A 15519-nucleotide genomic window follows, 5' to 3' on the forward strand; every position below is an offset into this window, starting at 1 on the left:
GAGTTGGCTGTTGATGGCTTTTTCGATGACTTTCACTGGGAAGGAGAGCAGGGAGATGGGTCCGTAGTTTTTGAGGTTGGTGCTGTCTGCCAAGGGTTTCTTGAGGAGGGGGGTTGAACTCTGCGTGTTTCCAGTTGTCGGGGAACGATGCGGTTGCCAGGGGAGTGGTTGATGGTGTGGCGGAGCATGGGTGCAATGGTGTCGGCGGCTCTGTTGAAAATGTGGTGAGGCAGGGGTCTGTGGGGGCCCCGGAGTAGATTGACTTCATTGTCTTCAGGGTGTCTTCAGTGGTGAGCGCTTTCCATTTGTCGATTGCTGGCTTCATGGTGTCGGGGGTGGTTGGTGAGGGTTCAGTGTGTTGATTGTCTTCGTCGAAGTTTTCTTAGATGCTCTTGATTTTGGGGTGGAAAAAGGTTGTCAGGATCACAAGCACTCTTACCTGTAAGTTGCTTGTGTGTTGATTTCACAGAGACGTTATGGACCGACTTCCTAGTACCCTAACTTATAACCTTGGTCGGTAAAAAACACTAAGGCAATGCAGTTGGGATTCAGGGAGGAGGGCCAGATTGTGGACGCTAGTTGCTCCTAGTTATCGACCTGCGAGGCAACAAGGAAAAACAGTACAACTAACTATAGACCCTCGACTAGATTTTGTTTAACATTCAGTATTCTTAACTGTAACCTTTTTCTGAGTATTTTTGTGTGGTCTCCTACCTGCGATCTAGAAATGTTGTACTTCGCGTCCTTGTAGTCGGTGTGAAGTTTTGTTTCAAGTGCTGTGATGATTGTTCTGTGATGATGTGCTGATTTTTGTAGGGGACAGCTGCTTGTTCGTACCTGTGTTTTAAAGTAATGGTGAAATAAGTTACAGGTTTTTAAGTTATTCAGTACAGTACTAAACATTGTCCACTGTACTGTTCTTTTGAATTCACTTACTCAGTATTGTTCAGACTCTAATATTCTTCACGACCTGTATTGATGAAAGAAACATAATATGCAAAACATACAACAAAATCCTTAATGTGCTCTTCGCAAGAGATATCTTTCCAATGTCTTTTAGAATTACAATGTTCATTTTTTTATGTATTGTACGCTTGCTTCCTGCTTTCTTGCGTAGGGCGCCTGAATTAAACTTAGAAAGCTTTCACTTAGCACATGGTTTTCTTTTTCTTTGCAGCTCCAGGAATGCGGTTGCTCGAAAGAACTGCAGCGGTGAAGAAAATGGATCTTCTGTGAAGAATGGAGTCCCTTCGGCAAGGAGCAGGTAAGCGGAGATCTCTTCTCGTCTACGCGGCGGAAGGCAAAGCGTTTTCTGGATGATGGGTGTGGCAATATATAGTCTTGCCCCACCCAAGAAGACTGCTGACGTCTGTTGCATGTTTACGAGACGTGCGCTTAAGATGAAACAAAGGTCTAATAATGTCCTACACATTTCCATAAGTTTAATAATGCACGAAACATATACACATATTCAACTATGGTGTGCAGGATGCACGAGACGGGGTGGGTTTTACTCTGTGAAGAAGCGTGCATAATGCAGGCCTCTAACACGGCATGCACGTTTGTAAGGTTTTAGGGTAGGCATGGAAAAACATGACAAAGGTTCCGAGTTTGTCGTAGAGGTCTTGTGAGGGTGGGATGTCGGTGGACTTGCTTGTAGGTTGGGCGAACACCTTAATGATGTTGAAGAGTTCTTTGCTGTTGTGTGCGTGGGTGGAGATTCTGTCTTAGATCGCTTTTTTCATTGTTTTTCTGATGAGTTGGTGGTGGACTTTGGTGGTGGCTCTGAAGTTGTTGTGGGCTTCTGTGGATTTGGTGTTCCTCCAGTCCTTTTCGAGGCGGCGGCAAGTGCGTCTGGACTCTCGAGGTTCGGTGTTAAACCATCTGGCTTTCTTGGCATGGGTGTTGTTGTTTTTCTTGAGGGGGGCTAAGGTGTTGGCGCAGTCGGTGATCCATCTGTGCAGGATTCGGATTGCTGCATTGGGGTCGTCATTTTCCGCGACGGTAGGGGTGGAGTTGCTGAGTGATGAGGTTAGCTGGGTGTCGGTGATTCTGGTCCAGTTTCTTTGTGGGAGCAGGTGCTGGTGTCTGTGGATGGTGGGTGTTCTGTCTGAAGGTGAAGTGGATGCATCAATGGTCGGTCCATGGGAGTTCAGTGGTGCGGCTGAAAGTGATGGAGTTTCCTGTTGTGAAGAGGGGGTCGAGGGTGTGTCCTGCTGAGTGCATGGGTTCGGTCACGATCTGGCGCAGTCCAATGTTGTGGAGGTTGTCCAGGAGGGATATGGTGCTGGGGTCCAGTTGGTTGTCGAGGTGGAAGTTGAGGTCTCAACAGGGTGTAGTTGGTGGATGTGATGGTCTGCGGGGAGATAATGTCTGTGATGGATTCGGCAAAGGGTCCGCAGGGTCCAGGGGGTCAGTAGATGAGGGTTCCTCAGAGGGTGGTGGTGGGGGCTGTGTTCAACTCTCCGTCCATCATCCCCTTTGGTTTTTGCTTTGTTCGCCCTAAGTTGGTAGGATATGCCTAGACGTGGGTCCCTTGCTCACTTTGCCACTGGATTCAAGCTAGCCTGGCTGATGACGGCTGATTAGCTAGAAACCGGTCCCAGGATGCTTGTATCCGGTCCAGGGAAGACGTGGCTTGGCAGTTCGGGCAGGACTGTTTCCATGTGGCACAGGGTCAGACTGATTTGCATATGGCCATGCCTGAACTGGGGTGGCGGAGTGAACTAAAGAATGATGATGGATTAAACCCAGATCAGTTGACTGGGGGTGAGTGCTTGCAATGTTCAACACTCCATCCATCATCCCCTTTGGTTTTGGCACAGCAACGGCGTGCCTGCTGCGCGTGGCCGCTGTGCGGCCACCATTAAGTAGGGGTCGGGGAGGGCTGGACATCTTCGAGATGGGAGCGGGGTGGGGAGCAGGATTGTTCACGCTGGTCATGCTGGGGTGGAGGGGCCGTGGGGGCAGCAGCGGTGGGGAAAAACGGGCGGGAAAAGGAGGATTAAGGGGGAAAAAAGGTGAAAAAGAGTGAAATAAGGCTGAAAGCAGGAAAAGCACATACAGCAGAAAAGTGCAGAAACGATCTGAAGAAGGGTGAAAAATGAGTGAAGAACAGAGCGGACAGCGGAATGAGGCAAAGGAGAACAGAGGTCCACTGGACCACCAGGGAGGCTAAGTGAAGTAAGGAAATAAGTGGAAAAAGAAAAAATGAGAAAAGGCAGAAAAAGTGCAGAACAGAAAAAGACAGAGGGAGAAGCAAAAACAAGTGAAAAAAAGTGGAGAGGGGAGCGGAGCGAGGCAAAGGAGAACAAGGTCCACTCGACCACCAGGGATGAGGCGCAGGTAATCCTGCGGGTGGAGGAGGGCCTCGAACACCAGCAACAATCAAGACTGCCGGGGCTCGGGGAGGGCCTCACTCAATAGTGGAGCTGCGAGGGTGGGAGAGCAAATCCACTGATAATTAGTCAGTGTTCTTGCACTATCCATTGACTCATGTATTCATACAACATATACCTTTTCTTTTTTAAACCAGAATAGGCGGTTCCATAAGAACCTTCTTTTTAACAAACTAATTTATATATTTTTTTTTTCTAAAACATTTGTGGGTTTATTTGTGTTTTTTAGATATTAACAAAGAAAAGTTAAACACAAAAACAAGCAAAAAACAACTTGCCTAATTCGGGTAAAATTAACAACGGTGATTGTTAATAGTGTCTAACATGGTTTGAACAACCTGTTCTCCAATGCTAAAAACAGTAATACACTTAGGACAAAAAAGTCCTGCCTTTGAAAAATCTGGAAGAGTCGGTGGGATGGACTCCAACCTGTCGCTAGCTCTAGAAGTGGAAGGCTGTGCATCATTGTTGCCATTGTTCTGTCTTGCAAGATCAGCTCTTGCAAGCCTCTTCTGGTGCATGGTTGTAAGATGTTTGTATATCAAGGATGTGCCACATGAATATTTTCGGGTTTTTGCCATATCCTGAAACTAAAACATATAGAAATGTGAAACACACCAACTAAACCTGTGCCCTGACACATAATTCAGTTATACATGGACCTCAATGATTAAACCAAGAATTCAGAGTGTATACCAACATCAGCCTAGGGCAGAAGCATGATGCTATTCCCCCATAAGGCAATAGTTCCAAATCACAAACCTCGCACAAAAACTGTCCTTTTTTAACACCTGCATTCATTACTCAAAAAAGCAGGAAATGGCTTGGGGTACCACAATTCAAGAGGCAAAAATATCTTAAGGCTAGAAATATTCAGAATGTAATGAATGCCTTCCAAATCTTGCTCCACCTCTGGAACATCTTCTGATACGCTTCGCTATCAACTGATAACACCGAAAAACACAGAGGTCCCGATTATCAAAGGTATATTTGATTTTAGATATAAGTTTACAACCAAATTTTCCTTTTTTGTATCTGCTAGACATCTACAAAGACTGCAGGGACATCAGCACTGGTAATCACACTCAAGAGATGAGAAATGGGTTTTCCAAGGTGTGGTTTGCTTGGAAGTTTGGGAATGACGACAAACGCGTATCTTTAGGGGCATCCAAAAATCCTCCTCACCTCTTCCCAATCTTAAAATGGTTGTTTAGTCCCTTTTCCGGGATCAGAATGGGAACAGGTTATTTTACAGTCTAATAGGGGTTTAAAGCTTTTTCCAGTGAATAAAAAGTGTGCTTTTGGATCGAGGGCTCCAGTCTCCCTCTGCAGACTTCTCTGCTATTGAGAACTCTGCTCAACAGGAATAGGACCCCAAGGGAAGAGGCCAGCTCTGATACAGAGTGCAAACCAGAGGGACATGGATGTTGTATGAGTGTTTACACTATATGTTTAGCAGGATGAATGTGGAGAATATGTGTTGTGCTTGACTGTTGCAGCCCTTGAATCTGTTTTGGATAGCCTATGTGTAGATGGCTCATCATACATGCCAGAGAACAAAAGTGTGAAATTGCAGGTCTAATCTAAAGTATTCATTATGTCTTTTCAAAAGCACAATACTCAATGGTGAATAGGAGACAAAGTGTCCTTTTGAAATGTAGGGACGATCTTAACTACCTTCTTGTTCCATTCTTTCTCAGATGTGTTAACCCCCAACAGTTTGGGGAATAACTGAGTGAGGAAGCCTCTCTCTCTTTTAGTTTAGGTCTCCCTGACAGGAAGCTTGCAGCCCACCCAACATTTATATTCACACCATGGGTTTGGCCAATGTGGAAGGAATACTCACAAGTTAGGAACATTCTAAATTTGGCCCGAATGATGGACTGGTGGAATGCACATCTCTGTCCACAGACTAAGTATACATATGAAGCAAAACTCCAGTTTATTTAGTCAGAATTTCCTGTTGCCCAGTGTCAGGAGACCTCACCAAAGAAGGCCAACAAAAGCAACTGAGCAAAAGTGTTTGGCTACTGATGGACAACTCTCATTGTTGAGTTTGGCAACAGGAACTTGGATGTTCTGCATCCTGATAGGAGAGCTGCCTTGAAACCTGCTTGCGGAAAGATGCCCACTGACTGCTGTGAAAGAAATGCTTCCTCAAAACACCAGACTATGAGGTAAAACTAAAGTTGAAACATTGTAGCACAGAGAAGGATCTGAAATGCCAAGCTGTGTGGTGATAAACCCTGCCTGGTCTACAGTGAGTTGCAGAAGGAGGCCTGCAACAATGGAAGCACTTTCAAAACCTATGAAAATGCTTTTCTTTTGTCTGTGAGATTGTTGAGGCAGCATGGAGTTAGCAGTCCAACGAAATCATGTAATCACCACTGATGATATTGTTACAGTGTCTACATGGCGATATCATGGTGGTTGGCAACAAATAATAAAATAAAACAATAAATAAAATAAAAACTAAACAAGTAGGTGCAATTTCATTTCGTGTGGGGGAAACAACTGAGAAGTTAGTGTAGTATCTTCATGTTGTGTTATTATGTTCTATGATATCTTGTTTCTAGCTGCTCAGCCAGAGTGAGAGTTCTGTGTGGAATGTTGGTTTGTGGGCCATGAGTGGAATGCTTGAGTGACTGGGATGAGTGGTGATAGTTGGTGGAACGGCCGAGCAATTAGCAGGCTGCTCCTGGTGGGGCTGCTCTACTGAACTTAACTACCTACTGTACAGGATCTATGCTACATGTTGTCTACTTTAATAAAACTTCTTAATCCACATCCTACCAGCGTGAACTACGTTATTACATTTATTTTGGTGACATGTTGGAGACTTACTCATGCTCTACAGTGAAAGAAGCTCAAGATGACATCTACAAATAGTCAACATGTTGGGACGAAGCGTCAGACAACACAAGGAAAAGTTTGCAACAAGTCTGGGTCACAAGAGGCTACACAGATACCAAAGATGGCACAAAGGAAACAAAGGAAAATGAAACAGCACGCCTTGCAGCCCCACCAGTGTCCATTACATCAGACAGCCCAAGCCCAAGCGTGCTGTACTCTATCCATCTGGCACATATTGACAAGAACTGTGCCTTCAAAGAAAGTAAAACACTTCATTTTTGACATAACATTGCTTCTGTTGGTCTGTTAAGGAAGCAAGAATAGTGTGCTACATCTGGTTAAAGGAAAATGCAGTTAGACTTACAATTTGCATTATTGGAGTTCCTGTTTTGTTTTGCCGTGCATAATGAAATTTTCATTGACACTGGATTTTTTTGTACGCACTGGGAGATGTTTAGTTCATCAACTGTGATAAACTGCTGTGGAAAGTTGTTCAAAGAAATGTCTTGAGGTTTAGTCTCAGTGGGATGGAGTTTCAGCGTTGGATTTGTGGAAACCCTACTTGTGCCTTCTTGCTGAGTGAACATTTCTCTTCTTGATACACATGGGTATGGGACATCTGCCCATTTACGTCGGGAGTGCTGGACTTTTGGTGAAAATTCATGTGTTTTGAAAATCTAATGATGGTAAGGCCCATTATAAGTCGCACATGAATGTTGTTAGTACAACTGTTTTAAAGAAGGTTTGAAAATGGGTGCGCAGGTCATTTGCTGCACACGTTCTTACTGTCATTAGGATTTGCGTGCAGGCCGGTACACAGCTGACAGAGAACGTCCATCTGCACCGCTGCTGTTGGATGCTTTAACACAAAGACGCGCCCTGAGCCATCCAGCTCCGCGTTAAATACATGCCGCCATCTTGGGGTTTCGAGGAAGTCCACGTCAAGCTGGTCAGCATCTTCAGTCAGCCGGAGTTTTCACTTATGTTTGTCAAGATGCTTCCAGTCTGAAATTCTATGTCAGGACAGGAGGCCCCGATTATGCTTTCTCATTTCTTTATTAGAAATGCTCAGCAGCCAATAAAAACACAGTAGATAAAGAAAAAACTACAATCCCCATAACACAAGGGTATCACATGACCAACCATAGAGACCATAGAAAAAACTACAATACCCATAACACAAGGGTATCACATGACCAACCATAGAGACCCTAGTATAAAAGGTCATGTAGAAAGTATCACATCCTCTTTCTTTGCTGCTCCGCAGCCAGTTAAGTGTTTCTTCCTTTATTTGTTACATTGTTGCATGCGTTCTGAAATTGCTTTGATGCTGTGAAATGCCTTCGGGCGCTCATACGCGCGTAACGCGCTGTTGTTAGGTTTCCATGGTACCCGGTTTAATGTTTATTCGGCTCTTCGCTCGCCGCTTTTGCTTGCGGGGAGCGTGAGGTTTCTTCCACCTCCCTGAGCCGGGCGCTTGCACCCGTGCCTTTTCTTAGACATGGAGAGGGAGACGGGAGTGTGTTGGAGGCTCGCGCTTGGTCTAAGCGAGCGCTCCAAACTTCAATTAAGGGCGGCCGTTACCACGCATGCGCGGCGGCCATTTTGAATGCCAAAAACGGACGAAATCTTCGTCAGAGATCGGTCGCTTGCAGCGTCCTGTGCCCACAGCCTGGTTTTGAGCCCCAAAGACGCCCATTTGCTGTCAAATCCTTTTGGGCTGTATAATAATTCATAGGCTTTGCCTAGAGTGCTAGGTTTTTTCTATTACAGCAAGCCCTCCCTCCACATTATATTTTACACTGTTCAGGTTTCTACCTGCATATTTGGCTTGCTGTGGGGGTTTTTCACTCCCCCTGCATTGTGCCTTTGGCCAATATTGATCCTTGTCATCTTTGTGGGCATTATATTTGGCTACACTTCTGTGTCATTATGGAGGAGTATTATTATGAAGATGACTCTTACTTTGACGAAGATGCCTCTGGCTCTTTGGAGCATGATTTGGTTGAGGCTTTGGATCAGGGTGTGCAGCAGTCAGTTAACAAGGCGCTTGTTCGGGCCATTAATCCCTTAAAGCGCCATTTGTCTCGTTACGCCCAGCAACAGGGCTGGTTACCTGCTGCCTCTGCATCCTCTAAATCTCCTGTGAACCCACACAAATCAGATTTTCGGAAATTGGCAAAAAGTTTGTCAGACAAGTCCATTCCTAAGGCGACGGCTGGGACTTCGTTTTCCGCCTTCCAGGACTCGGATGCTGATGAGACTCAATCTTCGGCTTCCTCTGAAATAGAACCTCCTTCACGGAAGAAGGCTCATAAAGATCATTTTGTGGATGCTCCCTCACATCCCCCTATTCTTACATTTGAACCCTCGGATATTGTTCATCCGAATTCCTCTTCATGGTTACCATCTGCTGTAGTGGCAGAATACGTCCAGGCTCATATTCGCCAGTCTTTTGAGAAGGATGTTAGGGCCCGCCTGAGATCCGAGTGTCCACGCCCGGATTTGGCCGACCATTTGGCCGATACCCCAGAAGTGGATCCGACAATGGTCACTTACCTGAAAAAGTACGCCAAAGACCCGAAGAAGGGTCTTGACAGGTCCTGGCGTTCCTGCCAAGACAAGGTATTGGATTTATTGGGACCGCTTACAAAAATCCTTGACCTGGGTGTCCTCGCCAAGGAATCTTCAGCTCTTGTAGACCCCGATGAACTCATTGAGTGGTCCCAAAGGGCCATTTGCCAGTTGGGAAATGCAAACTGTGCAATTTCTTGTGAGCGTCGTCGCTCCATTCTACTCAAACTGGATCCAAAATTAGGCAGAGCTCTCTTCGTCTGAGTCCGGCCCCTTGGCTCAGGGTCAGTTGTTTGGTCAGCCTTTCCTGAAGGAACTTACACATTTTGTGGCCACTTTCAGTGGCCTTGACAAGGCTCAGGCCTCGCTTCGGCGAGCGTTTCGGCCGGTTTTTGCAAAGGCCGGACGACATAGGGGGCGCTCGTTCGGCCGGGGCTCTCAGCAGAATTCCCAAAGAGGATTCCAGTCCCAGTAGATGGGTGGTCAAAATTCCGGATTCTCCACCCGTTCCAATTTCTATCCCTCTCGCAAAGGGAGAGGATAGTTTAAGAGAGGTCGTTTCGGAGGACACCAAGGTGGTCATCAGGATTCCAACACTTCAGGTGAGGTTAATTTCAGCTTCCGAAGTGATTTTGGGGGGCAGGCTCCAATATTTTCTCCACAATTGGCATCTAATCTCAAGCGATGCTTGGGTGCTGGAAACGGTTCAGGGTTACAAGATAGAGTTTTACCAACCCCAGCCGCAACTTCTTCCTCCAACCCCGTTGTTTTTCTCTCTTCAAGATCAGGAGTTAATTTCAGCGGAGATAGATTCCCTTCTCGCAAAAGGGGCAATTCTTCAGACCTCCCGGCATCCAAGAGGGTTCGTGAGCACAGTGTTTCTGGTCCCGAAACGAGGGGGCGGATCCCGCCTGGTTCTCAATCTAAAGGAGTTCAATGGAGGGGTAGTTTACCGCCATTTCAATGGAAGGGATCCATCTGTTGAGAGATCTTCTCCGGGAAGGGGATTGAATGGTTCGCCTAGATCTCAAAGATGCGTATTTGTCAATTCCAATCATCAGCCCCCATCGTCGGTTTCTTCAGTTCCAATGGCAGGGGAATTGGTTCGAATACAAGGTTCTCCTGTTCGGCCTTTCGTCAGCTCCTTGGTGCTTCACGAAGCTTATGAAGCCTGTCGTGGAATGCTTGCGTGCTCGGGGGGTCCGTCTGATTGTATACTTGGACGACATTCTGATCTTGGCAGATTGTCCACGCACGTTGATTTCACATCTCGAATGGTCGATCGACCTCTTACAATCTCTGGGTTTTCTGGTGAACCGTGTCAACAAAAGGAGGGATAGATGGGTAAGTTTAACGAGGTCCAGTGTACATACCCAAGCGACTAGTAAGACAAAAAGGGTACAAAGTTCCTCAGGTCAGCAAAGAAAAAGTAGTGATTTCAGCAAATAGTGTCGTCTGTCATGGAAAAGGGGGGAAACCCTTTAGTTGGAACTAGGGCCCTCACACACCCAGCAAGCTAGGTGTCATGCTTCATCATTTGAGCCTGCCCCTCGTCAGGTCGGCGCTGCAATTCCTGACGGGCTCCCAATCCTCCCGGTTTTTTACTTCAGGACCCACGTTAGGAGTCCTTTTTACCCGCCGGAGACTGCTGCAAGATTGCCTTGCTAACGCAAGAGGTGAGTTTTCAACCTCCGCTCTGTCTCCGCCCCCAGTCCTGTCTTTTGATTTATTCTGTCCTTTGAGACCCTCCAGTACTCGCCCTGAGAGCTTCACCCCATGAGACTCTCGATGATTTCAGCTCAAGTTGTTATGTATGTATTGTTTATCCTTACAGTATTTTGTCATGTGTTTTCTGTCTCCAATCTTTCCATAGGTGACTCCTGAGCACCTTTCGGGTATGTAAAACACACATACCTTGTTGTAGATAGTTTATGTTTTCCTGATCCTGACGAATTGCCGTGACCAATTACTGGCTTAAAAGGCAAGAAACATGTTGATCCTTTTGAGAGTAGGGCATACACAACTACCGTCATAATCACTAGTAGCTATCCCCACCTCACTTTCCTTTTAACTAGGCTGTTTACCACTCTATTAAACACATTTTTTGTGGACTAACAGTACCTATTTTATCCGTACACCACATCTACACATTCTAGGGCCCCTTACCCCCACAGCACCCTTCGGCAGGAACAGAAGATCCCCGCCAAAGAGCCCCAATATTGGGAGCCCGTCAGGAATTGCAGCGCCGACCTGACGAGGGGCAGGCTCAAATGATGAAGCATGACACCTAGCTTGCTGGGTGTGTGAGGGCCTAGTTCCAACTAAAGGGTTTCCCCCCTTTTCCATGACAGACGACACTATTTGCTGAAATCACTACTTTTTCTTTGCTGACCTGAGGAACTTTGTACCCTTTTTGTCTTACTAGTCGCTTGGGTATGTACACTGGACCTCGTTAAACTTACCCATCTATCCCTCCTTTTGTTGACATATTTGCACGGGCTTACACCCGTGGGATTTTGAGGCTACCAGCAGATCACAACTATTGGTGTTCAGTGCTGGCCCATACCATTTCTCTGGGTTTTATTTAATTCCCTTCACCTCTACTACTACGCATCATTCGCGAGACCTCACTAACCCACCATGGACTTCCATCAGGGTTTGAGTTTCGGCGATGACGTTGTAACGGACATTTTAGATAGGACTCCGTCATTATTAGGGGCCGATGGCAGCGCGGCAACAGGTTCACAGTCGGATGACTGGACAGCATTGACACACCTGAAGAGGGAATGGCTTAAGATCACCCTACATGGGGCACTTATGACAGAGTACCTTCGGGCTAACATCGCACCCACAGGCCTCATTGTCAATAACTTTCCTAGACTGTTTCTAGAGGATGCCACTTTCAAGAAGGAGTGGTCCCTGGTGTCATGGAAATGCACCAGGGACTGGCTGGTATTGATTATTAATACCGCGAAGAGATTGGCAGACGCCATCCTCGTGAGGATTCAAATTGCTGAAGGGGCCCTAAAAACAACTATACAGCTAACAGCCTACAAAACCAGGCTGGCCGAGATCAACGCCGAGATTTCTGACAATAAAGACTACCTGATGAAACAGAAAATAACTAAATTGCAAAAAGACATACAGAAATTTGATAAGGAAAGGGTCTACCCATACCTGAAGGCCGATTACACCTCAGATAAAACGAGCTACTCCTCTGACGAGACCTCAGATAGGAGAGACTCCAGCGATAGTAATTCTAGCACTAATAGCTGGGGGAGTAATAACTCGAGAAAAAATCAACGGAATAATCGACCCTACAATGGCCCTCCCTTCCAGGGCCCCCCTATGTTCCAAGGTCCTCTCCAACCACTACCATACTGGCAGTTTCCTCAATACCAACATTGCCCCCCCCAGTTTTTCAATGGTAACAGCCAGCCTTTTTTAGGAAGAGGCTGGGGCAGAGGAAGAGGGCGCAACAGAAGAGGCGCACAGAAACAGGTCCACTGGCAAGAACCGCCGACCAGCGGCATGGACACCAGGAGCAGAACGAAGGACAAGAGGAACTAGTAGTGAACCTCTCACATAGGGTCCTCACTGCTTCTGAGAAATCACTACTACAGAAAGGCCTTGGTTTTGTCCCCACCCCAAGGGTAGACAGATTCAGGGATCACTGCGAAATCCACAGTCTTTTTCGGAAGATACGCCTCAAAGCCTTCTTTCAGGACCAACCTCACAACGAGGTTATCGATTCTGGATTAAGAAACCCCTCCACATTCACTCCACAAAATAACATGGTTTCTGTGGAGATTCTTACATTTGAGAAAGCGGTGTTGAAAGAGCTAGATTCACCCCACAGGGAGGCGCCTTATCATAATTTGACTGGGCATGAAACCCTGCTCTTGAAAAACCTCTCTGAGGATTCCACGATTACTATCAAACAGGCGGACAAGGGCGGTGCGATCGTAATCCAGTCTACAACAGACTACGAGACTGAATGCAGACGCCAACTCACAAATGAGAGATATTATACTCCCATAGCGTCTGACCCAACTCCCCGTCTGAAGACCACCATCTGCACTATGGTCTATGAAGCAGAAGCCAATGGCTGGATTACCCACAAAGAGGCAGATTTCCTGATAACTCGGGAACCGAGGATTCCCTTTTTCTATACCCTCCCGAAAATACATAAGGGCACGATTCCGGTCCCAGGACGACCGATTGTATCCGGCATTGGTTCGCTCCTCGAACCTCTGTCCAAATTTTGTGATTACTTTTTGCAACCCCTGGTACGTGACATACCCTCATTCATTAAGGACACCACTGATGTCCTCAAAATCATTGATGACTTTCCAGACACTAGTGCCATTAACTATCTTTTGACCTTGGATGTGGAGGCCCTCTACACCAACATCCCCCAGAGGGCCTCTTTGGCTGTTATTGAGTCAACACTACGGGCACTAGACTGGTCGTCACCCACACCAGTCACCTTTATCATTGATTGTGCTACCTTGGCTCTCACTGAAAACTTCTTTGAATTTAACAAACAACTATACCACCAGAGCCAAGGCACATCTATGGGTAGTACCTTTGCTCCCAGTGTAGCGTGCCTCTATATGGCTGATTTCGAGAAGAATGTGATCTCTTGTACATCTAACCCTTTCCATGACAACATCTCCCTTTGGAAACGGTTTATAGACGATATACTCGTCTTTTGGCACGGCACACATACTGAGTGTATGAATTTCATACAGTGGATTAATGAGCAGAATGAGTTCCTGAAGTTCTCCCACACTATATCAGAACATTCGGTACCATTCCTGGACCTGAACATCACTCTTTTTGAAGGCACCCTAACCACCACACTGTACAAGAAACCCACTGACCGCAATAGTCTTTTACGTTATGATAGCCACCACCCTAAAGCATTGAGGGACAACCTGCCCTTCGGGCAATTCCTACGCATTAGACGTAATTGCACTCAGCTAACAGACTATAACTCAGAAGCTAAGTTATTAGCATCAAATTTGCGGGCTAGGGGTTACCCACCTAGGTGTGTCGGAAACTCTATGAAAAGGGCCAGGAACAACCCACGGGAGACACTACTGGTAACACACACCAAACCCGACACCGATGTTTTGACCTGTGTCACGTCCTTTACATCTGATTCAAGCAGGATCAGAAAGATCATTTTGAACAACTGGGGTATTCTAGACAAAGGGAATCTTAACATACCCAAACCCAGATTTGCCTACAGACGCACACAAAACATCAAAGACCTACTTGTCCACACTAGACCCAGACTGCACACCATTGGTCCACAAAGGACGATATGGGAGCTACCACCGGTTAAGGGCCATTTCCCATGCGGTTCATGTGTAGTGTGCAAACTGACTAACACCTACAAGGACATAACTTTTACGAATAACTTCCACTGGACACTAAATAGACACACGAATTGCAACACTAAGAACTGCATATATATGATCAGGTGTCCGTGTGAGTTGGTATACGTAGGCATGACAACCCGCATGGTGAAGACCAGGATTATGGAACATAAGAGTAACATTCGATGTCAGAAAGTGACCACCAAACTCTACACCCATTTTAAAACGATGCAACACCAGACAGACTCCATCAACTGGTTGGTCCTAGAAGCACACCCTCAGATGTCCCAAAATGCATTGTTTAAACTTGAGCAAAGATGGGTCCTTAGAATATCTTCACACCTGACTGGTCTTAACGACGACATCCCATGGTCCACACTCATTAGGTAAGCATGCTCCTTGGTAGGACCTGTGACCCTTCCTGAATACACTACGTGTCCTTGTTACGCCTACGACCACCTTGGCCATACCTGTTAACTTGGATGCGGACCTTTAATCCTTAGCAGTGATGTTAACTGAAAATACACCTTTTAATAGATCACGAACCATCTAGATCTCTTTTCCACTGCATTAAAATAGATACACTATACTGGTATCTTACTTCTTTTTCGTTTTATGTGCCTCCCTCTGTGTGTTTTTAGTGTGTCGGTCCCCGATGTGGATGGTTGCCGCTCTGTTTTTAGACCCCCATTCACGGGTTACATCCCCGTACAATTTTGTGGGACATTGATACTTCATCACGGCCCCCGCGAACCCCATCACTACCCCTTTTATAATTTTTCACATTCCTATGTGTTGCCCGTGGCATTTAGTCTGGCCACCCACCCCTTGCCTGGCTTTAATTATATCGCTATGGTAACCAATTCTGTGAGTACATCTACCCACGAAGAATCATTTCCTGATTCAGACCGGATTTCGATAGTTTTTCCACACCACCTGCTCCAACATGGCCGCCCCTCTATCCCCAACCAATGGGATTGATACAACCGCTCTGGCAACCAATCCCTGTGAGCACACCTACCCACTAAGTATTACTTCCCGAGTCATACCGGATATGGATGGCTGCTCTCTCTACCTGTTCCAACATGGCCGACCCGCTATCCACTCCCCGACCAATGGGCCTTGAGACTCCCTTGGTCATGTGACACAATCCACACCTCCCGATATCCTTATCTGGCCAATACCGGCTCCATTCGGAACCCATCCCAGGTCCGGCGGTAGGGGTAGGTCTTCCATCCCACGCGTCTCTAGACGCAGGTGAGTGCATCAGGGTTCATCTGCGCCGTCTTCCATAAGGTGAGTTTGGG

The 15519-nt window shown here is 46.5% G+C and overlaps 1 protein-coding gene across 1 annotated transcript in view; it reads right to left on the reverse strand.

Moving 5' to 3' along the window:
• LOC146863368 (cytochrome c oxidase assembly protein COX18, mitochondrial-like) overlaps positions 1-3919 on the reverse strand; it is a 43636-nt gene extending 39717 nt beyond the window's left edge. Inside the window, exons 1-2 of the mRNA XM_085643170.1 lie at positions 3828-3919; positions 715-837 (exon numbers count right to left, since the gene is read on the reverse strand). Coding sequence (XP_085499296.1) covers positions 715-837; positions 3828-3919 — 215 coding nt within the window. The remainder of the gene's footprint in view (positions 1-714; positions 838-3827) is intronic.
• Between the last annotated feature and the right edge of the window lie 11600 nt (positions 3920-15519).

This window comes from Triturus cristatus, chromosome 2_2, assembly GCF_964204655.1.
Source record: "Triturus cristatus chromosome 2_2, aTriCri1.1, whole genome shotgun sequence".
NCBI classification, from domain to species: Eukaryota; Metazoa; Chordata; class Amphibia; order Caudata; family Salamandridae; genus Triturus; species Triturus cristatus.